This window comes from Eptatretus burgeri, chromosome 17, assembly GCF_056783735.1.
Source record: "Eptatretus burgeri isolate ZD-2024b chromosome 17, Ebu_testis_v1, whole genome shotgun sequence".
NCBI classification, from domain to species: Eukaryota; Metazoa; Chordata; class Myxini; order Myxiniformes; family Myxinidae; genus Eptatretus; species Eptatretus burgeri.
In genome coordinates this window covers 42,496,822-42,520,047 of record NC_140977.1, presented here as the reverse complement: position 1 = coordinate 42,520,047, position 23,226 = coordinate 42,496,822, and the positions used below count along the sequence as shown (strand labels likewise).

The 23,226-nt window shown below is 42.7% G+C and overlaps 1 protein-coding gene across 2 annotated transcripts; it reads left to right on the top strand.

Moving 5' to 3' along the window:
• Nucleotides 1–11,584: 11,584 nt before the first annotated feature.
• AAR2 (AAR2 splicing factor) lies at nucleotides 11,585–23,212 on the top strand. 2 transcript variants are annotated; one of them, XM_085861508.1, is made up of 8 exons: nucleotides 11,585–11,822; nucleotides 14,300–14,484; nucleotides 15,580–15,807; nucleotides 15,973–16,191; nucleotides 16,275–16,464; nucleotides 16,926–17,155; nucleotides 17,414–17,584; nucleotides 18,754–23,212. In XM_085861508.1, the coding sequence occupies exons 2-7, from the start codon at nucleotides 14,326–14,328 to the stop codon at nucleotides 17,573–17,575; spliced, it is 1,188 nt and encodes a 395-aa protein (XP_085717634.1). In that variant the 5' UTR covers nucleotides 11,585–11,822; nucleotides 14,300–14,325; the 3' UTR covers nucleotides 17,576–17,584; nucleotides 18,754–23,212. The 2 variants fall into 2 exon arrangements, with proteins under 2 accessions (XP_085717634.1, XP_085717635.1); XM_085861509.1 differs by lacking the exons at nucleotides 11,585–11,822; nucleotides 14,300–14,484 and adding an exon at nucleotides 14,501–15,338.
• The last annotated feature ends 14 nt before the right edge of the window (nucleotides 23,213–23,226 follow it).

The following is a 23,226-nucleotide window of genomic DNA, read 5'->3' as shown; positions in this document are numbered from 1 at the left end:
GGCCACCGACCTGCCTGCGATGTGAACGTAACAGGCCGAGACACTCAGCTGTCCACCTGTTCACCTCTTACATCGAGATGCACAATCCTACATTACCTTTCTTTTGGCGTCTATATTGTTGGATGACCATAGAGATAAGCTACAATAGTATATGTCCATCGCAACGACCTAATTGGCTCGTGATAAGGAATATTACATAGGTCATGAAACATCTTATGAGGGTGTAGCAAGTGCCGGCATTGGTGACAGTGCAGGCAGTGGTGAGGGGGTAGTGAGTGCAGGCATTGATGAGGGGGCAGTGAGGGCAGGCAATGGCGAGGGGGTAGTGAGGATAGATATGTTTAAGATTATGACGGGTATAGACAAAATAAGTGCATAATAATTATTCAACACAAGAGACAGTGATCGGAGCAGTGGAGATAGTCTTTAAAGGGTAAAGAAGAGGAGAGTTAAAACGGTAGTAAGGCAAAGATGTTTCACTCAGAGAGTAGTTAATGCATGGAATGGTCTCCCTGTAAAGGTGGTGGCAGCAGAAACAGTAGATAAGTTTAAATGGGAATTACAATGGTACCGATAAGGATTGGAGATGGAGGGGTAAAGGGATATTGGCAGGACTTGTAGGTTAGCTTGAGTATGTATGGGTGATTGTGTGCATCTGTGCTGACTGTGATCACTGTGAGAAGGTCTCCTCAAGGGATAGTGTGTGCTTGGTGTGTATTCTTCACCCTAAAACCACCGTAACCCCCCCTCCTCTCTCCTTCCCCTCTCTCTTTCCCCCTCCCCTCTCTCTTCTCTCCCACACCTTCCCCCTCCGTCTGTTCCCCAACCCCTCCCCCTCTGTTGAGGGGACTGTGGTGTATATACTATTTGAGTGAGCCGACCGGAGGGGTGTGAAGGTCGCTGTATGTGCGAGCATGCATGCAGGCACACCTTTGCCAGATAGATAGCATGGGTTTTAAATTCTCCTACCCGGTTTTATATCGACCCCGGCGGTTAAAAAGAAAATGGTGCTGTTTGGGAGCATTTTATCGCCCTTCCCTTCCCCTCCCGTCATGCTGCCTTCCCCTTTCCTCGCTATGCCTTCCCTTCCCCTCCTCTCATGCTGCCTTCCCCTTACCTCGCTCTGCCTTCCCTTCACCTCCCCTCACGCTTATCTCTCCCCCACCCCTCATTATTCCCGTCAGCGAAGCAATGGCCCCTATTTGCGAGTACATAACAAAGTTAGTTATATTTGATCACTTTGGTATGTAATAAAAAAAACGACAGGTACATTCATCGATTAAATTTTGACCAAAATAAGTCATTGTGGAACAAGAGTGAGAATTGCTTTCCAATCCACGTCCCTCCAGCCCGATGTGATAGTTTCTGAATCCAAAAAGGGTATAACTCTGTGAAAAATTGACGAAACGTCCTGAAACTCGAACTTGTTCTGTAACTTATCATCATAAAGCCATGTACCAAGTTTCAGTTGGATATGTTAAAGGGTATGGGGGAAAACGTATAAAAAAACCACAGGTGGGATGGACGGACAAACAGTCGGACAGCAAACCTGTAGTCCCCTCTGGTGAAACTGATCGAGGACTCATAACCGGGGTAAACTTGATGTTCGTGAGCTTCATTAAAATGAGTCCGAGTGTTGGCCAGAAAAGCGTGCATTAGGGTCCGCACAATGTTTTTCTGCATTTTTGTGATCACCAGACCATCTGAATGAATATTCCGCTTGATGCCACTCTGGCACCCTTGAGCATTTTGGTAGAAATCCATTTATATGCAAATTAGCGGTGGCCATTGTCGAAATTACTATTTTTCTTAATATCTACAAAAGTAAGCATCCAAATAGCCTGGTTGAGGTGTCCAAACCCATGTTTTTAGGGTCACTGGCCATGACAAACCCACTTACAATTTAATAACATTTAAATTTAGCTCATTAATATGCAAATTATCAGTCGCCATTATCAAAATAACAATTTTTCTTAATATCTCCAGAAGTGAGCATCCAAATAGCCTGGTTGAGGTGTCCAAACCCATGTTTTTAGGGTCACTGGCCATGACAAACCCACTTACAATTTAATAACATTTAAATTTAGCTCATTAATATGCAAATTACCAGTCGCCATTATCAAAATAACAATTTTTCTTAATATCTCCAGAAGTGAGCATCCAAACAGCATGGTTGAGGTGTCCAAACCCATGTTTTTAGGGTCACTGGTCATGACAAACCCACTTACAATTGAATAACATTTAAATTTAGCTCATTCATATGCAAATTAGCAGTCAGCATTATTGAAAATCTTGATAAATCAACATATAGATAGAAAAAAAACCACTTCAGTCTTTCTGACTACAGATCACTTTATTATTCATACAGATTCAACAATTCGACAGTATGCAATGAAAGCAGCTAACAACATGAACAAAAGAAGACATTCCTGTGTAAATCAAATGTTCATATATATATATATATATATATATATATATATATATATATATATATATATATATATATATATATATATATATATAACAGGTTTCTAAACCTTATGAAGGCTACTTCAGTGCTTGGTGTCTCATTCAGTGTCAGAGTCATCATAAAGGGCAAATGCAGCAGCTGTCTTGGTGCGCTCATTCCTACAGCCAGTATCTCCATGGCACGTACAGAAAACTGTGTATGGTAACTTGGTTGCTCTGCAGCGGCATTGAGCTGTGTAGCATTGCTTGTCAGAGGAACATCCAAATCGTATTAGCTCCAAGATCTCTGGTGGTGCAAGAGCGACGTTGGGCGGCAGCATAATTGGAAGTAATGATCTTGATGCCTCATCACGTTTCCATCCGTACTGAGTGGGATCCAGGGGTGGTGGCTGCAGCTAAAGAGCTGACTTCCATATTGCTGTCTGGATATGAGCGCATCACACGTTTTGTTCAAAGGACTCTGTAGTTGGTGGCAGAGTCTTTAGGTCTGGTGCTTTGATGGCATTTGGTTTCGCCATCTTCATAGACCACACCTCTTTGCGAACATCAGACATGTTGCTTCTCTCCTTGCTACCACAGCAAACAGCCATGAACATAGTGGCTTCGGCGATGACATCGCAATAGGTGCATCCACATTCCCAAGTTTTTGAAGTGAATGGCCTGCTGCGAGTGTCTTCTTGCTAGTCAGTTTACCTCTACCATACATCTGGGCAATGGCGTCGTAACCTGCCAGTGCATGTAAAGCTCGTAGGTCTTGCGCCATCCCGGCATGCTTTCTAGCAGTGGCCCCAATGTCGATCAACAATCGGCCAGGACATGTTGCTTCCATTGTTACGCAGCATTGCAGATGAAGTTCTGCGAAGTGATACACAAGCAAGATGAACACATCAGTATCATCACAGATGACTGTGATGCATTTTGCACCATCTTCGGCACCTTTAGCGACTTGCTGAATCATGATGACATCTGCCTCCTCATGCGTCGTCTTCAAATCAGTGCGACACCTTTGGGCTCAGTGGTGTATTTCCACTGGGGTAGACTCCTGTCCCATAATGACGAGCCTGTGTTGGCTCTGCTTTCTCTGTTGACTAACGTCAATCAAATTCTGGCAAATCAGTTCTATTAGCTGAACTTTGTTTTCAGTTACTGACAGAACCACCAGCTGTGGAGGCAGTGGAGTCTGGCGATTCAACCTGTGGCACCTGCTCGTTTGCTGCCCAGCTCTTGCTGATGTTGTTCCACTCTTGATGCTGAAATCATGACATCTGTGAAATACCAGATATACATCTGATTTGTCTACCTTTGCCATGATGTAGCTCGTGAAGTTGTCAACAAAGTCTTGCACAATTCCAATTCGCACAATTCCAGCTTTAGTGGCATCGCAGGGACTGAAGAAACAGTCTCCCACGGTGATGGAGCCTCAACCTGTAACAATAGAGGTAATTATAAACATCAGTAAGCATTTAATTTCTTTGTTCATATTTTTAAAAATTCTCAGGAAACAGGTTCCACTCTGTGTACTTTTAAAAATCAATACAATACACAGTTGCTTTCAGACAGATCATGTTAAATAATTAAAAAAAACTTGCTTGCAAATAATATCAATCATTCTACTGTATCAGAAGACTCAGTCTTATTACTCTTACTTAAAGTAAGAATTACTCTTACTTAAAACTCAGTTCTCCATGCTTCTTTCATTACATTACAAGCCTCAACTTACTTGATCAGAAACAGTTCATGCTGTTCATCTTCTGAGGTCAGCCATTTCTTCACAACTGTACTGGGGATAAACGGCTCTGCGCAAGTTATTTTCAAACAGTTTTGTCGTTGTTGTATAACTGTACTACAAAATGCCGATCTGCGTGAACAAATTCAGGGGGTAGGGTTATACCAATTTGCATATTAATAAGCTAAATTTCAATGTTATCAAATTGTAAGTGGGTTTATCATGACCAGTGACCCTAAAAACATGGGTTTGGACACCTCAACTAGGCTTTTTGGATGCTCACTTCTGGAGATATTAAGAAATATTGTTATTTTGATAATGGCGACTGCTAATTTGCATATTAATGAGCTAAATTTAAATGTCATCAAATTTAAGTGGGTTTATCATGACCGGTGACCTTAAAAACATGGGTTTGGACACCTCAACCAGGCTGTTTGGATGCTCACTTCTGGAGATATTAAGAAAAATTGTTATTTTGATAATGGCGACTGCTAATTTGCATATTAATGAACTAAATTTCAATGTTATTAAATTTTAAGTGGGTTTATCATGACCAGTGACCCTAAAAACATGGGTTTGGAGACCTCAACCAGGCTGTTTGGATGCTTACTTCTGGAGATATTAAGAAAATAAATTGTTATTTCCATAATGGCGACTGCTAATTTGCATATTAATGAGCTAAATTTAAATGTTATTAAATTGTAAGTGGGTTTATCATGACCAGTGACCCTAAAAACATGGGTTTGGACACCTCAACCAGGCTGTTTAGATGCTCACTTCTGGAGATATTAAGAAAATAAATTGTTATTTCCATAATGGCGACTGCTAATTTGCATATTAATGAACTAAATTTCAATGTTATTAAATTGTAAGTGGGTTTATCATGACCAGTGACCCTAAAACATGGGTTTGGACACCTCAACCAGGCTGTTTGGATGCTTACTTCTGGAGATATTAAGAAAAATTATTTCGATAATGGCGACTGCTAATTTGCATATTCATGAACTAAATTTCAATGTTATTATATTGTAAGTGGGTTTATCATGACCAGTGACCCTAAAAACATGGGTTTGGACACCTCAACCAGGCTGTTTGGATGCTTACTTCTGGAGATATTAAGAAAAATTGTTATTTCGATAATGGCAACTGCTAATTTGCATATTAATGAACTAAATTTCAATGTTATTAAATTTTAAGTGGGTTTATGATGACCAGTGACCCTAAAACATGGGTTTGGAGACCTCAACCAGGCTGTTTGGATGCTTACTTCTGGAGATATTAAGAAAAATTGTTATTTCCATAATGGCGACTGCTAATTTGCATATTAATGAACTAAATTTAAATGTCATCAAATTGTAAGTGGGTTTATGATGACCAGTGACCCTAAAACATGGGTTTGGAGACCTCAACCAGGCTGTTTGGATGCTTACTTCTGGAGATATTAAGAAAAATTGTTATTTCCATAATGGCGACTGCTAATTTGCATATTAATGAGCTAAATTTAAATGTTATTAAATTGTAAGTGGGTTTATCATGACCAGTGACCCTAAAACATGGGTTTGGACACCTCAACCAGGCTGTTTGGATGCTTACTTCTGGAGATATTAAGAAAAATTATTTCGATAATGGCGACTGCTAATTTGCATATTCATGAACTAAATTTCAATGTTATTAAATTGTAAGTGGGTTTATCATGACCAGTGACCCTAAAAACATGGGTTTGGACACCTCAACCAGGCTGTTTGGATGCTCACTTCTGGAGATATTAAGAAAAATTGTTATTTCGATAATGGCAACTGCTAATTTGCATATTAATGAACTAAACTTCAATGTTATTAAATTTTAAGTGGGTTTATCATGACCAGTGACCCTAAAACATGGGTTTGGAGACCTCAACCAGGCTGTTTGAATGCTTACTTCTGGAGATATTAAGAAAAATTGTTATTTCCATAATGGCGACTGCTAATTTGCATATTAATGAGCTAAATTTAAATGTTATTAAATTGTAAGTGGGTTTATCATGACCAGTGACCCTAAAACATGGGTTTGGACACCTCAACCAGGCTGTTTGGATGCTCACTTCTGGAGATATTAAGAAAAATTATTTCGATAATGGCGACTGCTAATTTGCATATTAATGAACTAAATTTCAATGTTATTAAATTGTAAGTGGGTTTATCATGACCAGTGACCCTAAAACATGGGTTTGGACACCTCAACCAGGCTGTTTGGATGCTCACTTCCGGAGATATTAAGAAAAATTGTTATTTCGATAATGGCAACTGCTAATTTGCATATTAATGAGCAACATTTAAATGTTATTAAATTTTAAGTGGATTTCTCATGACCAGTGACCCTAAAACATGGGTGTAGACACCTCAACCAGGCTGTTTGGATGCTTACTTTTGGAGATATTGTTACGAATCTGGAAGCCTTGTGCACACAGACAGACAGCAGTCCCTAAGCTTAGTTATATCGGTAAGTATGTGTTTATAGTTAGGGCCCCCTACCTGTGTCTAATGGGAATTACATGTGTGCTGCGAGTTATTTTGTTAGTCGGGGTTTTTGCAATACAAATCGAGCCTCCAGCCAACCGAAACCATCACTCCTTCACTTCGCGCCATGACACACACGTGTCCAGCCGCGTAGTGGGTGGAGATTTCCATCGCCTCAGACCCGGACTCCACCCAGGAAGGCAGGGGCGTGCCCCTTGTCTAATCAGGCCACAGAAGGCGGTTTTCCCATGACACGCCGGCCAATGAGAGTTGAGATGGCCACAGAAGGCGGCTTTCCCACGAGACGCCGGCCAATGAGAGTTGAGATGGTCACAGAAGGCGGTTTTCCCAGGACACGCCGGCCAATGAGAGTTGAGATGGCCACAGATGGTGGCTTTCCCAGGACACGCCGGCCAATGAGAGTTGAGATGGCCACAGAAAGCGACCTTCCCACGGCGCCCCGTCCAATGAGGGTGGAGAGCACCTCAGATGGCGATGTGCTCACCCTGGAGGAGAAAGGAATATAAGAAACGCCAGGCTGGGTAGTGAGGGTGGAAAAAGGATTGAGGTGGTGAAGGTCGTCGTAGTGGTAAAATGGTCGTGGTCGTCGTCGTGGTGATCATCGTCATCATGTTGCGGGTTTGAGTCCCGCTGAGCTGGATCATCGTCGTGTCTGATCTTCTCCTTGGCCTTGGTTGATTGGTGCGTGGCTGGTTGGAGAGCGTAGTACCTGGTGCTTGGAGCGGCATCCTGTTGCGGGTTCGAGTCCTGCCGAGCCGGAACTTCGAAGACCACACGAGGTGGACAGTTCCAAGCACAGGCTCTGGTCTCGAGCTCACCTGTCCTCGAGCTGGAGGCCTTCAATAAACACCATTGGGGTCCATTTCTGTGTGTGTGTGTGTGTGTGTGTCTGTGTGTGGGCCCGTCTTTAAGTAGCGACTGTATAAGTGCTTGTGTGTAAATTTGCATCCTTTATAGTCAGTTTAACTCTTCCCTTTATATGTCCCCTCCCCCCTATTGTAAATAAATATCCATTTGTTGAATGTTTCAGCTCATCCTCGTCCTTTCCTTCATTGGTTTAGCACACTACGTGTTGGGTGATTAAAAAGGCCGTTGCTACCGTAGTTGTGCATTTGGACCGACGGGACCTCGGTAACCATCCGCTCGGGTTCCGCACCGGTCGAGCACGGTTACGGCTCGTCCTGTTCGAGCTCCGTCGAGGGTGTGAATTCCTCGGTAGCTCGCCACGTGGGCCTCTTGGTATTTTGAAGTTTGGCAAATAACCCTGTACCACGTGGTTGAATTATTGACGATTCACGGTCCTGTAAGGGACCCGTACCTTCAGAGTTATCCGAGGGTAACGATCTGAATTCCGGGTGTTTGGTGGAGTCGACCCTGATGCTCCAACTAGCGGTCGTGCTCGTCGCCGATACCCGGCCGACAACAATATTCAGAAAAATTGTAATTTCGACAATGGCCACCGCTAATTTGCATATTAATGGGTTTCTATAAAAATGCTCAAGTGTGCCAGGGTGGCATCAATGGGAATATTCATTCAGATGGTGTGGTGATCACAAAAATGCAGAAGAACATTGTGCGGGCCCTAATGCAAGGTCATCTTGTAAAATGGTGTTTGACATCCGGACTAAATGGTCCGAGTTCTTCTCGCTCCCAAATAAACAATATTTGTTCTCGAACTTGATTGTGAAAAGGACAAAGGAAAGTGTAGTTATTAGCGAACGCAGTGAGCTTCATACTTAACGTGTGCACGTGAGAGAATAGGAAACAACAACAACAACAACAACAACAACAACACAATACCCCCTGGCTATTTGGAATCCGTGTCGTTGGCTATGACCTTTTGCTTCTGGTTATTGTTTAACGCTGTGCAGTGTATAAACACGATTGGGTTTTATTTCGATACTGTGAATATTACTTAACGCGTGCACAAGAGAGAATGGGAAACAACAAAAACAACACAATACCCCTGGCTATTTGGAATCAGTGTCGTTAGCTCTGACCTTTTGCTTCCGGTTGTTTTTAAACGCTGTGCGGTGTATAAACACGATTGGGTTTTATTTCTATCTTGTGAATATTACTTAACGCGTGCACATGAGAGAATGGGAAACAACAAAAACAACACAATACCCTGCCAATTGTGAATCCGTGTCGTTGGCTATGACCTTTTTGCTTCCGTTTTTGTTTTGTTTCTGTTTTTTTTTTGGTTTCCGGTTTTTGTCATGGGGAATGATGCATGCCGGGAGATAAAGGCATCGTCGGAGACATGAAAGACCCAAATAATATCAGACATGGTGTATATTTCCTCCACTGATTTTAATAAAGATATCTCCCGCATCATCAAAAATTAATTTTTAATCGTGATTTACGTTATTTGATCGCTGATCCCGAATCCAGGCCGAAGTAACCGGAAATTGCGTGTACAGTTGTGAACAAGTTGGAGGTAAAGTCAGAAGCGAATGTAAGAAGAATTCTACGTTCGCTTCTCGTATTAATTTTTTTAGATGAGATCCTGTTCTCGGCGGTGTAGTTGTTGTTGTGAAGGAAATGGTGAGGAATTTTTTTCAGATGAGATCCTGTTCTAGGCGGTGTAGTAGTTGTTGTTGTGAAGGTAATGTTGAGGTAATATTAATTTTTTTCAGATGAGACGCTGTTCTAGGCGGTGTAGTTGTTGTTGTGAAGGTAATGTTGAGGTAATATTAATTTTTTTTTTATATGAGATCCTGTTCTAGGCGGTGTAGTTGTCGTTGTGAAGGTAATGTTGAGGATTTTGTTTTTTTCAGATGAGATCCTGTTCTCGGCGGTGTAGTAGTTGTTGTTGTGAAGGTAATATTAATTTTTTTCAGATGAGATGCTGTTCTAGGCGGTGTAGTTGTTGTTGTGAAGGTAATGTTGAGGTAATATTAATTTTTTTTTATATGAGATCCTGTTCTAGGCGGTGTAGTAGTTGTTGTTGTGAAGGTAATGTTGAGGTAATATTAATTTTGTGAGATGAGATCCTGTTCTAGGCGGTGTAGTTGTTGTTGTGAAGGTAATGTTGAGGTAATATTAATTTTTTTATATGAGATCCTGTTCTAGGCGGTGTAGTTGTCGTTGTGAAGGTAATGTTGAGGATTTTGTTTTTTTCAGATGAGATCCTGTTCTAGGCGGTGTAGTTGTTGTTATGAAGGTAATGTTGAGGTAATATTAATTTTTTTCAGATGAGATGCTGTTCTAGGCGGTGTAGTTGTTGTTGTGAAGGTAATGTTGAGATAATATTAATTTTTTTTTATGAGATCCTGTTCTAGGCGGTGTAGTAGTTGTTGTTGTGAAGGTAATGTTGAGGTAATATTAATTTTGTGAGATGAGATCCTGTTCTAGGCGGTGTAGTTGTTGTTGTGAAGGTAATGTTGAGGTAATATTAATTTTTTTATATGAGATCCTGTTCTAGGCGGTGTAGTTGTCGTTGTGAAGGTAATGTTGAGGATTTTGTTTTTTTCAGATGAGATCCTGTTCTAGGCGGTGTAGTTGTTGTTGTGAAGGAAATGGTGAGGATTTTTTTTCAGATGAGATCCTGTTCTAGGCGGTGTAGTAGTTGTTGTTGTGAAGGTAATGTTGAGGTAATATTAATTTTTTTCAGATGAGATGCTGTTCTAGGCGGTGTAGTTGTTGTTGTGAAGGTAATGTTGAGGTAATATTAATTTTTTTTTATATGAGATCCTGTTCTAGGCGGTGTAGTAGTTGTTGTTGTGAAGGTAATGTTGAGGTAATATTAATTTTGTGAGATGAGATCCTGTTCTAGGCGGTGTAGTTGTTGTTGTGAAGGTAATGTTGAGGAAATATTAATTTTTTTATATGAGATCCTGTTCTAGGCGGTGTAGTTGTCGTTGTGAAGGTAATGTTGAGGATTTTGTTTTTTTCAGATGAGGTCCTGTTCTAGGCGGTGTAGTTGTTGTGAAGGTAATGTTGAGGTAATATGTTTTTTTCAGATGAGATCCTGTTCTCGGCGGTGTAGTTGTTGTTGTGAAGGTAATGTCGAGGTAATATTTATTTTTTTATGAGATCCTGTTCTAGGCGGTGTAGTAGTTGTTGTTGTGAAGGTAATGTTGAGGTAATATTAATTTTGTGAGATGAGATCCTGTTCTAGGCGGTGTAGTTGTTGTTGTGAAGGTAATGTTGAGGAAATATTAATTTTTTTATATGAGATCCTGTTCTAGGCGGTGTAGTTGTCGTTGTGAAGGTAATGTTGAGGATTTTGTTTTTTTCAGATGAGGTCCTGTTCTAGGCGGTGTAGTTGTTGTTGTGAAGGAAATGGTGAGGATTTTTTTTCAGATGAGATCCTGTTCTAGGCGGTGTAGTAGTTGTTGTTGTGAAGGTAATGTTGAGGTAATATTAATTTTTTTCAGATGAGATGCTGTTCTAGGCGGTGAAGGTAATGTTGTTTTTTTCAGATGAGGTCCTGTTCTAGGCGGTGTAGTTGTTGTGAAGGTAATGTTGAGGTAATATGTTTTTTTCAGATGAGATCCTGTTCTCGGCGGTGTAGTTGTTGTTGTGAAGGTAATGTCGAGGTAATATTTATTTTTTCATCGCAAACAGACTGTTTAATTTGATATATTTAAGAAGCGAATGTAAGAAGAATTCTACGTTCGCTTCTAGGCTTTTCCTATTCCATATTATTATAATGATAACTTTACTGTTGAAAAAGTATCACACAAAAGGTGACAAAACGCGATCGTTTCTCGCTGTGAATGACATGGAAACGCAAGACACGAACCGCGTTCGCCCACCATCGAGTGCTAACCAACATGGCGTCGGCTAACTTCACCGCGCTCTGCGTGCTGTGAACGGAAATGAGCATCATTATATATTTATTTTCGGTTCAGTTTGTGGCATTGACAGCGGGCGGACGGTAACTCGGACGGAAATTTCAATTTGTGAAGTGTCGTAATGGTACATTCTTTTTATCCTCAAGCGATCGGTGATTATTTGGGTAGTATTAAAATTCAAACACAAGCGCCGACGATGATCTTTGTTTTGCCCCTCGAGGTTGAGGTAAATCGGGATCACGTGATGAGGCCCAGCAGACTCGTGAGCTATTCTGTTCGTTTGTGAAACTCGGCTTGTTTTTTTTCCAGGTAATTATCGCGGATCTTGTTTCTTATTCGAGCCCAAAACTGAATGTCCGTTTGCACGTTGTTTTGTTGTTTTTTTTTCCTTTCTTTTTTTCCAGACACGATGATGAATTTGAAGCGATGGTTTAGTTTAACCGACTCTTGTATATATCGTCGTTATGATTAAACTTGCCACCACGCACATCTTCATTGATGTTTTAAATTAACATCGTGCTCCAAACGTCGTCATTCTCGTTACTTGTCGATTGTACGTCGCGGATGGCGTTTTGTGCAGTGTATGAGTGAAGCGCGTTGGTTCCAAGGCAAACGAAGTCTCGAATGATTTTTTTTTTCCGGCAGGTTGAGCAAATGTACGATTTGCCTGAAGAGTTTAATCAATTGTACGACATGTTTTCATACCTAATTCCCTCTGACGCATGGAACAGGTCCCTGGGGACCCAGGCAGGCGGTACATTGTTTTGTTGTGACGTCCCCTGGAGGTGAAATGGTTTTACAACTGATATTCTGTGTGTTCTTCCACTAAAATATATATATATATATATATATATACACTATCATATGGGACCCATGTTATGATGTTGTTGTGAATCTGGAAGCCTTGTGCACACAAACAGCCAGAGTCCCCAAAGTTCAGTTATTTTGATAAGTATGTGTGCAGTTAGAATCCATCCCCTTTGTCTAATGGGAATTTTGTGTGTGCTGTGAGTTATTTTATAGTTAGGTTATTTAAATCTCCAGATCTTCTCCACTTGCGGCCACAGTGTCTTTCAGCGCTTGCGCCCTCGCCTCGCGGCCGTAGCATTCGAGGCGAGGTCTTGGCGTGCTTGATTCGACCTCCTCGAATTCCAACACATCGTCGTTTCTCCAGCAAGAGGGGTACAGACACGCGTAGAGGGGGCGGGGTTTTCCCCGGACTCGACCATAACCCTGCCCAGAAAGGGTGGATCCATGGAGGTCCCTGTCTGAAGGGCGATCAGCGCGTCAACTCCACCAAGGCCACGCCCCGCTCAGAGCGGTCGATAAAGGACGACGCGACCCTCGGTGTGTGGAGAGTTCTTGTGCTCGTTCGAGTTCGGAGAGTTCAGAAAGTTCTTGAGAGTTCTTTGAAGTTCTTTGGAAGGCAGTTTGGGTGCACCGTCATTGCTGGAGCTCTCAAGGCTGGAGTCTCCGCTGACCTTCTACAAGGAGCGACCCTGGATCCGCTATCCACCATCCAAGCTCCCACGGACCACGGGTCCCACATGTGCAGTCGCGGGCCAAGCCGCACGAACTCGGTCAGGTACCCCGACAGACCTCTGACCCCCAGCTCAACTATGCCCTTGGCTGCGAGGGTCGAATAAAGACCAATTGGGTCCTTTTTCTTTTGAGTGTGTGTCTGTATGTGGCGCCATCCTATAAGTAAAACTGTTTAAGTGTTTATGATCATTGTAAATATTTGCTTGCATATAGTTGTGAATAAGTCTTCACTTCGTCCCTTTCTTTTATTCGTGCAAATAAAATAATTGTTTAAATGTTCCAGTTCATTTCTGTCCTTTCTTTGATTGACCCAGCATGGTTCGGACTTTAGATTTAGTGAGGCCGTTTGGGCCGGTAAGTTGTCATTGGGTCCGGCACGGCTCTGGTAACTCCGCTCGGTTACGCCGGATCCCAGTCGGTACCTGCGACTCGGTCCGGACAGAGTCGGCCGAGGGTGTGGTTTCCCCGGAAGCTAGGCAGCGTGAGTACTTAGGTAAATTGTAATAGACAAGTGGACCCTACCTCACGGCATCGAAATATTGGCGACCACGGTCCATTAAGTGACCCGTCGGCTCCGGAGTTATCCGGGGTGATGACAACCTATACATTCCGGGTGTTCAGTGGGGGACTGCTCTACTGCTCCACTTAGTGGTCGTTTATCGCCACCGAACCCTGGCCCACAACAATATTACATTGTCGTGTGCAACAGACGAAACGTCACAATCACCCCCCAGCTCGTCAGTGATGACATCATTTGCAGAAGCGTTTGCATTTATGAATCCAAAAGGGCATGTGGTAAGGGAAGAGTGTTGATTATGGGGGATTTTAACTTCCCAGGGATAGATTGGGTAATCTCAGAGTAGAGAAGGCTCCGGGTCCAGATAATATGCAGCCGAGAGGGGTTGAGGGAGGTGGCTGAGCAGGTAAGCGAGATGTTAACGCCGCCAGTACGATCTATTGCCTCTACGCCGCCCAAGTAAAGAGTTTTATTTATTAATTTTTTTGAAGAACATGTTGCATGCTCAGAGCATCACCCACTAGGTGGGTACTCTGCTGGTATACTCAATTGAAAGATGAAGACTCATTCTCACTAAAGCAATTTTGTGCCATGAAATTAGCTTGGTCATTTGTCATTGCCTTCCCTGCAGTGGTTGAGGCAGTAAAGTGGAATGTGGCTTGGGGTACCGACTTGCAATGACCTGACCTTTTCCAAATCCTTTCATCCTTGTACTTTCTTTTTACAGATTCTTGTTGCTACTGAGAAGAGCTGATGAGCATGATTTCAAGAAGAGCAAGGTATGATTTTGAAGAAATGGCAGGAGAGATGGATCCCGCTTTGGCGCGGCGGCTGTTCGAGGAGGGAGCATTCCTTGTAATCTTTGGCATGCCCCAACATACAGAGTTTGGGATTGACAATAACATCTGGGAGGTAAATAAATATTGCCTTTTCTTTAATCTTCATCTTGATCCTGGCAGAATGGCCTCGACCCGAGAGGTACGCACACTCGCCTCTGAGCTGTGATGACCTGTGTTTGAATCCCGACTCAGCTATAAACTGTCGTCTCGGTGTTTTTACAGGCAGGATTCATCAATGTGTGTGCCGTCGCCCCCCCCCCCCCGATGGATGTTAAACAGGTGTCCCGTCTGCCAGCATTCATTTGTGGATGTTAAAGATCCCATGGTATCCTTCACAAAGAGTAGGCAAGCTATCGCCAGCACCCTGAACAAATTCCAAATTCCTGCCCTGACTTCCTGTGTCGGAGTGGCGACCAGGTCAGGACTGTAATCGTAGTCATAGAAACTGTTTTGGCTGCACATGGACTTGATAATTATACCAGTTCCCTTACAAGGAACTTTAACACAAGAGGAGGCCATGAGGCACATCAAAGCCTCTGCTAGAATTGCCAACCGATGGCTGTTTGACTGTACTCGATCCTTTTAAAATGTCAGGCAGGGAAGCAGCACACACCGTTTGTAGTGTTTGGTATGACCCGGCTGGGCTCGGGTTCGAACCGCCGATCTTCCAGGCTCAGAGCGGCCACTCCAACCATTACACCACTGAGCCTGGTATAGTATTTGGGATTTAAAACTGGGATCCCAGGATCATGACGCATACATTTGGATTTTTTTTGGGTTTTCCTCAGATGACATGCATGATCAAGTCATGAAAGTCGGCACGTATTTTCATCGTGCCATTGGGAAATGTGAATCTCTGCCTGTGAAGCACCAGGAGGACAGTTTATGGTGACGCTGGGAATCGAACACAGGCTAGATTGCTCAAAGGCGAGTGTGCGTACCTCTAAGCTATTACCTGAAAAGGTGTTGCCTGGTCATTCATTTTATGATGAACAAGTTTGTACAAGTGAGAGTCCAGTGAATTTTTTTTTTTTTAATTATTAGGTATTTTTTGTTGTTGTTGTTTTATGATTAGTGATAAATATTTTGTACATCACAAGAGGAATGTATAATCCGAAACTGGTTGAAACTTTATTCTGTGCATTTGTCGCACTTCCGCTTCCCACAGGTTGGGCCGCGGTTTCGTGGAGTGAAGCTCATCCCTCCGGGCCTTCACTTCGTGCATTACAGTGCCGTGTGCGCCGGGCCGCCTCGACGCGTCGCTCCTCGTCTCGGCTTTTTCCATAACTTCGCTCGGCGAGAGATCCTCGTGCACAAATGGGACCGCACGCTCGAAGAGCTTTCCGACCAGCCGGTGCCCACGGAGGAAGTAGAGAGCATTCGAACCAAAATTAAGGTAGTGGTGGTGTGACGGGTCGTAGATGACTTTCGACAATTTTCCTTGCGTGAAGAAAATTTCCTGAAATAACAAATGGAGATCGTGCTGGTTTCATGATAGATTGCCCTGATTATGTTGCATTACAAAGTTATTCTTGCGTGTTTGTTTGTTTTTTTCATATAGGATTTAGACTGCATGCTTGGAGCTTACCCGTACAATAATCTTCGCCAATGGTTGGCGCTTGTGAGTCACGTGACCCCCAAATTGGCATCTGACCTGCAGCCAGCGGATGGACGGGTGTCGGCAAGTCCCATACTTCTGCCAGACGTTCCAGGACGTACACAGACCGACAGGATGTCGCTCACACCAAACTTCAACCAACCACTTTGTACCAGCTTGCAGGTAAGTCTCCTATCTCTCATGGTCACAAAGTTAAAAGTAAAGTCTCTATGCCGTCATTGCGTCCATGTTGGTGTTGTTTGCAGGAGGGCGAGGCGAGACTTCCCGCCATGCATCCAGCACCAGGCACCGAACTTCGCTTTTCACCCGTCCCAACTCGCTGCTTCCCATCTGGTGCCTCGCCTGCTGAGGTCACGCGGCATAGCCTGGATCGCAGCTTTGCGCTCGACTCCCTCATTGAATCGAGCTACCGTGGGGATGAGCATGCTGTGCTGGGTATGACCACTTTTCTTTTCTCTACGAGGCTCACATTGGAGCTTCCACATGTATTACATGCAGGAGAGAAACATTAGGAGACATCGGTGAACTTTTACATGAACGATAAGGACACTCGGAAACATCAGTGTCGGCATTTTCATTTTTTACCTTTTTGACATCATTTTAATTGCTTTTTTTTGTCGGTTTTGATGAATCCAACACAATTCCAACATCCTTACAGAGGCCTTTCAATACATCACAGTTAAAATGGGAGTATTGAAACGTTGGTATGATGCATTCCTCGACGTAAAACGGCAGACATTGTGCGGGTATTTCCATCCACACGGTGTCATCTTATTTATTAAATAAAGCAATTAATTAATTAATTTTAATCCCATCATGTCCCATAATTTTTCCAATTCTTTCCTTCCCTCATAAACTTCTCTGCACTCCTTACATTCGGTTTCCTCACCAACTAGGTGAGCTTCAGTTTTCCTTTGTGTGCTTCTGGTTGTGCCACGTGCTGGAGGCTTTCACTCACTGGAAGGACCTCATCGAGTTGCTCGCCTCGAGTGCGTTGGCCGCGACGAGTCGGCCGCGCCTCTACTCGGACCTCGTGCCTGTGCTCTATGCTCAGCTGCAACACGTCCCACAGGATATGTTTGTTGATATCGTCGCGTCGGAGAACTTTCTGACAAGCACGCTGCACGTAAGTGCCTGATAGTGTGACTCCCACGGTGTTGTGCGCAACTTGAAATGCCAACCACCAAATCTCCACGACGCTTGTACGTCTGGTTGCCTGGAGGAACTGTAATGGAATTTTTGTCCACCGGGTGTTTGAATAACAGCCAAGATGACTGGCAAAAAAGTCCAATCAGACCAACATCTCTCGTTTCCTTTCGATGCCATTATATCCTGGTCGCGTGTGTGCAAACCCAATTTTTGTTTTGATTTTTCGTCCTCCCAGGAGCTTTTTGAGACGTTGTCCAATCCACATGTGCAGCCGACACTGCGTCAGCGAGCTTTGCGTTTCAAGGAACACTTGACACGCACATACGGCTGGGACTTTGATTCCGAGCCGGATGACTGTGCTCCCGTGTTGGTTGAGCTACCCGACGCGCACGTCTGATCTGTCACGGTATGGTCCCCTCAAACTCCGGCTGGTTAAGGGCCAGGAATGGGGCAAGTGGGCCTAGTTTGGAGGCTTCTCCCCAATACCTATGCTAACGAAGACAAAAACAAAAATTAGTTTTATTGGTCATGCTCAGCAGACACTTTAACCAAAATAGTCAAAAGTGGTGGAACAAATGCTCAGATAAACTTGTTTTATTAGGGACAGATTTACTTGAAACTACTTCCTATTTTTAAATCTATATCCTGTAATAACATTTAAAATTAACGCACAAACTTCTTGTTTGGAAGATGAATATTGATGCAGCTCTTAAGATCAGATGTTTCCACAAATAAACCGTTTTCATGCATGGGGATGTCGATGTATTGTGTACACAAAAAATGGTGGAATTATTTGATCCCCTCAACCTTTGAAACCACATTTTTTTTTTTTCCCCATGGAGAGCAATTCTTGTTAAAGGAAGCTGTTTTTTTTTTTTGCTTTGTAAATCAGCATGTCCCACTGAAACATTTAAGCTGTAAGCCCCCCTCTCTTTAACTCGGGATGTTTTTGGGGTTAGTAGTTGCCTCAAAGACTGAGCTTGGTGCTTGGTATACCCAGTCATTTGGGGTTCAAAATCAGGTACAGCTGAGATGGTAATGGCAAACGATTCAAGCTGTTTCTTGCTGTGAGAGCACTTCAGCAGTACCAACTTGGTTGAAAGATGGTATGAGTGGATGGATCGATCTTGGTCAAAGCGTGCAACACGTTCTTCTGCCACATCCTTATTTGGGTGGTGTGTAAGCAACGGTCCACTGCCTCAGTTGCTCCCGAAAATAAATAAATAATCCAGGTTCCCGACACGAAGCAAAAATATTCCCCCCTGCTTACGTGCAAATATAATACTACATGGTTATATAGCTAAGATCATTCCAATTTCACTGGGCCGTAGGGTGACGTCAGATGCTTAAAGCCTGAGGTCGATACACATCGTCGCTTTCACGAGGGCCATGACGCCCGTCAGCGCCACCCTTCGGATATTTGACGATCCTTTTAACAATCTTTTGGGTTGTTTTACATTGAACGGAAAACTTATGGGGAGGGCATGGCGATTGCGAACATGACACTTCAGAAGATGTTTTAAGCTTACCAAATGGTGGACATGATTTTAATTTTTTTTTTAATTTTTTTTCCAGGTTACAATTGTGGATGGAGTCAGGCCAGCTGTCCAACCACTGGGAATAAAGCAGACATCCATACATACCAGTGCTTGCTCCATTATATAACCGATGGACGTTTATTTTTTTTTTACCCCACGGGGTCGAAGCGCCACTCGCGTTCTCTTTTCTTGTGCACAGTTTATTTGAATGTCTATTTCCCAATTATTCGTGAACAGAATTCAATGAAAATTGACAGGCATATACTACACACCTACGCGCAGGCATTGACTGAGCCCAACGTGCGATTGCGGCCCCTTCAGGCCGAGGAACGGCCCATTTTGACCCATTTTCTTAAAATTGCTATTTCTCGGTGATTCGTGAAAGAAACTGGACCAAATTTGACAGGTATATTGTTGAGGTCACTCTGCAGGCATTAACTGAGCCCAAAGTGTGATTCCGGCCCTTTGGGCTGAGAAACGGCCCTTTTGGGCCATTTTCTGAAAATTTTTTAAAATTTTTTTTTAATTAAATGTGCCGGAGATTATCAACGCAAAATTAAGTTGCAAATTATGATATGAAACTGGCCTCACTCTTGTGTGGTGTTCTGGTTTCTTTTTCTGATGCGATGAAAATCTTAGCAAATTTCAAAACTATCTGTCGTCCGTGCTATCGCTCACCTGAGAGTTGTATGAATGAACTCCCACGGGGTATGTTCTCAATTCGAACTTGTTTTTCTTCTTCTTGTATAGTGTCGTGGCTCGTGTTAGAGAGAGAGAGAGAGGAGGGTGGGGACAAAATATAGGAAGATTTGGAGGGATAAGGGATGTGGGGAAGAATGAGATGAGGGGAGGACACGGTGAATAAGATGGATACAAACTCTCAATCACAAAAAAAGTTTGTTGTTTTAGTCCACCTTGTACGCCATACTTTTTTGGAAGACAACACGTCTTGTTCCAAAACATATTGTGACCAATTGTGTATAAATTGGTGTTTGCAGTCACTTTTTGATCCATCACAGTAAAGCATCTCGAATGTTATTTCGAGTTGAACACTGATTTACATTTGACCCATAACCTTCAATTTCAATAGTTACATTGAATTTAATGAATCAAGTGCTCAATTCTTCCCATCAGCAGGTTGCATACCCAATGATGAAGTGCCTCACATACCTATTACTTCTCTGACTGCCTTCTTCTTGTGGAATCTCTCACGACTTGGCTGGCCAGATCTGTGACTGGAATTTGTTCCAGGGTGCAGGTGATAACTTACCTACTTTTCACAAAGGAACATCCCCAACTCATACTGGTAGACGGTATGCCCAGATTAACGTCCATCTGAGGGATGGTGCACACAATGCATTGCCCCTCCTGCTTCTTTTGTATGCAGGACAAAGCTGTAGGGTAGCATCATTGGCTGAGGGTACTGATGGGTTGCTGATGCAACACTTTGTAGGTTAGAATTTGGAATTTGTTTTAGGGTGTTGGCGATAACTCACCTACTCTTCACGGAAGACACCACGGGATCTTTAACATCTATTGACTAATGCCGGAAGATGGGACACAGTGCCCAGTTTAACATCCATCTGAGGAATCGCACACACAGTGATGGCTTGCCATACCTGCGAGAGAGCAGTGTGACAGTTTGTAGCAGGGTCGAGATTTGACCCTAGGCTAGACTGGTCACAGGTGCATGCTTGTACCTGCTTTACCTCTCAGCCATCATGCCAGTGAAACACCATGGTGACAGTTTATAGCTGAGTTGAGATTCAAACTGAAGGGAGACAGCTGAGGGGAGTATGCATACCTGTCGGCTGTTCTGCCAGCCCATAATCTAAACTAATTAATGTCTGTCAGTCAGTCCGTCTCCTCCATAATTCCAAAATTATGAAACCCAGTAGCCCCAAACTTTTCATGAATATGAAGGGAACGCCAATGTGGTGCATGAATGAAAACTGGGTGTTTGGGTTAATTTAAACACACCTTTTGAAGATAATTCAGGGGGTGCTTATCACAAAAAAACCAAAATAAGCCTGATGAAGATGGCCACGTGCCATGTTAATCAGCCCTCTGTGAGCTCGCAAGAGTTTTAAGCTACCATTATTTTTTGGCCTGCTCAACAATGCCTTCACTTAGAACAGGCCACGATTTCTTAATGATAAAGTTTTTGGTTTCACTTTCCTCACTTGTATCCTTGAATGCCTGATCATCATACCTACGAATCGCTGGATACATTGTAACGCTTATAAATGCCTGGAGACACCAGCGTTCATTTAATTTCCGCATATGGCATAATCTCTAGAATCTGTTCAACGAAGCTGAATTGCAAAATTTAAGCTCTGGAATTGAACTTGGCAGCGGTTTCTACTGCTAAAAAGTATTCATTTGTCCACTTTGCACATAGTTTGACATTTCCGGGAAGTGTTTAATATGATCGATCCGTAATCGCTAATCGTTTGCCAAGCCAGCTGTTCCTTATCAGCCATTTCATTGGAGTGCTTAAGCCACTAGGCAAGCGCTCTACAATATTCGCACTCTCACTGAATAATGCATATCAATCGACTTGAACATTGTTCAGTGGCCATTCGCCTGCATTTGGCCCGATATTGTTCTGCGGTGCATCGTGCGGTGGGTGGATTGCTGAAAATGTGCAATTTTATTTTACACATTTCCTATTTTTGTACAATCTTTCATAATTTGACCCATCAATTCCACATCGATAAATCCGTATTAAACGAGAAGGGCACTCGATAGAGCGCATCCCTCCCCCATGCAATGCCTGATCCACAAGAACACATCGGGCCCAATCCATTTTTGAAATGTGCAAGATATCATTTTTAGCCCTATCTCTCAATTTAAAAATAAAATTTTTTTATTTAATTTAAATTAAAATTAAATTTAAAATTTAAATAATTCTCGTATCCAGATCCACATTCAGATCTTCACCAATATCGAACCAATTTGTCCTTGCCACATACCCAACGTGTCCACCAAGTTTCATCCGAATCGGTCCACAACTTTTTTAAATATCATGCTATATATCGTTTTTGGCCCCATCTCTTGTTGGTGAAGAATCACTCGAAAAAATTTAAAAATTCTCGTACCCAGATCCGGATTTTCACCAAAATCGAACCGAGTCATTCTTGTGACACATCCAACCTGTCCACCAAGTTTCGTCTGAATCCGTCTGCAAGTTTTTGAGATATCGTGCTTTATATCGTTTTTGGCCCTATCTCTCAATGGTGAAGAATCACTTAAAATTTTAGTATCCAGATCCTGACCAAAAATGTGCGTTGCCGCCTTTCGCCGGTCACCTATATGCACAAAAAAATTTAGAACGATTGTTTTATAACTGTGGACAAAAATTGTGTAACAAACAGACAGACCAACATACTTGGCAAAATTATTTCGCCAAATAACAAACAGACAGACCGGGGTGAAAACATAACCTCCATCCACCTTTGGTGGTGGAGCTTGTAAGTCGAATTGAAAACCAAATTGTGGAGTCAAATGACCAATTACGATAGATCAACTTTGTATTCCATCGTCCAACCAGTTTGGCGTGTTTTCGGATGGGTTTGGATTGTATTGATTTTGTATTTTATTATTTCTTTCGGGGAGTCGACATTATTATCTTTATTACGACTGAATAATAATGTAACGCAACCCCTTTATAAAGAGGATGGTGGCAGTGTTCGCCCTTTAACCAAACGGAAAACAGGGGATGCTGCAGGTTACAAAAAGCATGAATGATTTTTTTTTTGGTATACATAATCGAGCCTCATGAATGAACAAGAATGGAATCCTTCAATGGTGAGGAATCACTTTAAAAATTCTAATAATCGGATCCGGATCTTCACCAAAATCTAACCAGTTTGTCCTTGTCACACACCTAACCTGCCCACAAAATTTCATCCAAATCCGTCAACAACTTTTTGAGATATCCTGCACACAAACAAAACAGACACAGAGAGGGGTGAAAACATAACCTCCTTCACCTTCGCTGGTGGAGGTAAAAACGAAACATTTCGTTTTTAAAAGTTTCTTCAACCGTTTCCTCGGAGTATTTGGTTAAGCCACTTGTCGAGCGCTCTTCAAACTTCGATGGCGATACCACGGTTCGATAACAGAGTTAGGAAAGCAAAATATATTAGATGATTACATGGAGTAAAAAAATGGTTTCAGTTGTTGCAAAGCAATGAATCGCCACATCACGGCAGCATAGTCAAGAGGTACACACGCTCGCTCTAAGCTGTCGGGGCTGGGTTCAAATCCTGACCCAGCTATAAACTGTCATAAACAGGCAGCGTGATTCATCAATGTGTGTGCCATCTGTCATGTCTCTAAATGGGGGAAAAAAATCTGAAAATAAGTGAAGTCTTGTGTTCCTGTTCAGTGCTGACAATTGATATCCAGCATTTGAAAATTGTAGTTTCAATAACTGTAAAACTGTGTTGTAATTTTTGTAACTGTAAAATAAAAACCTCATTTGATATCTAGCAGGAAGTCAGTG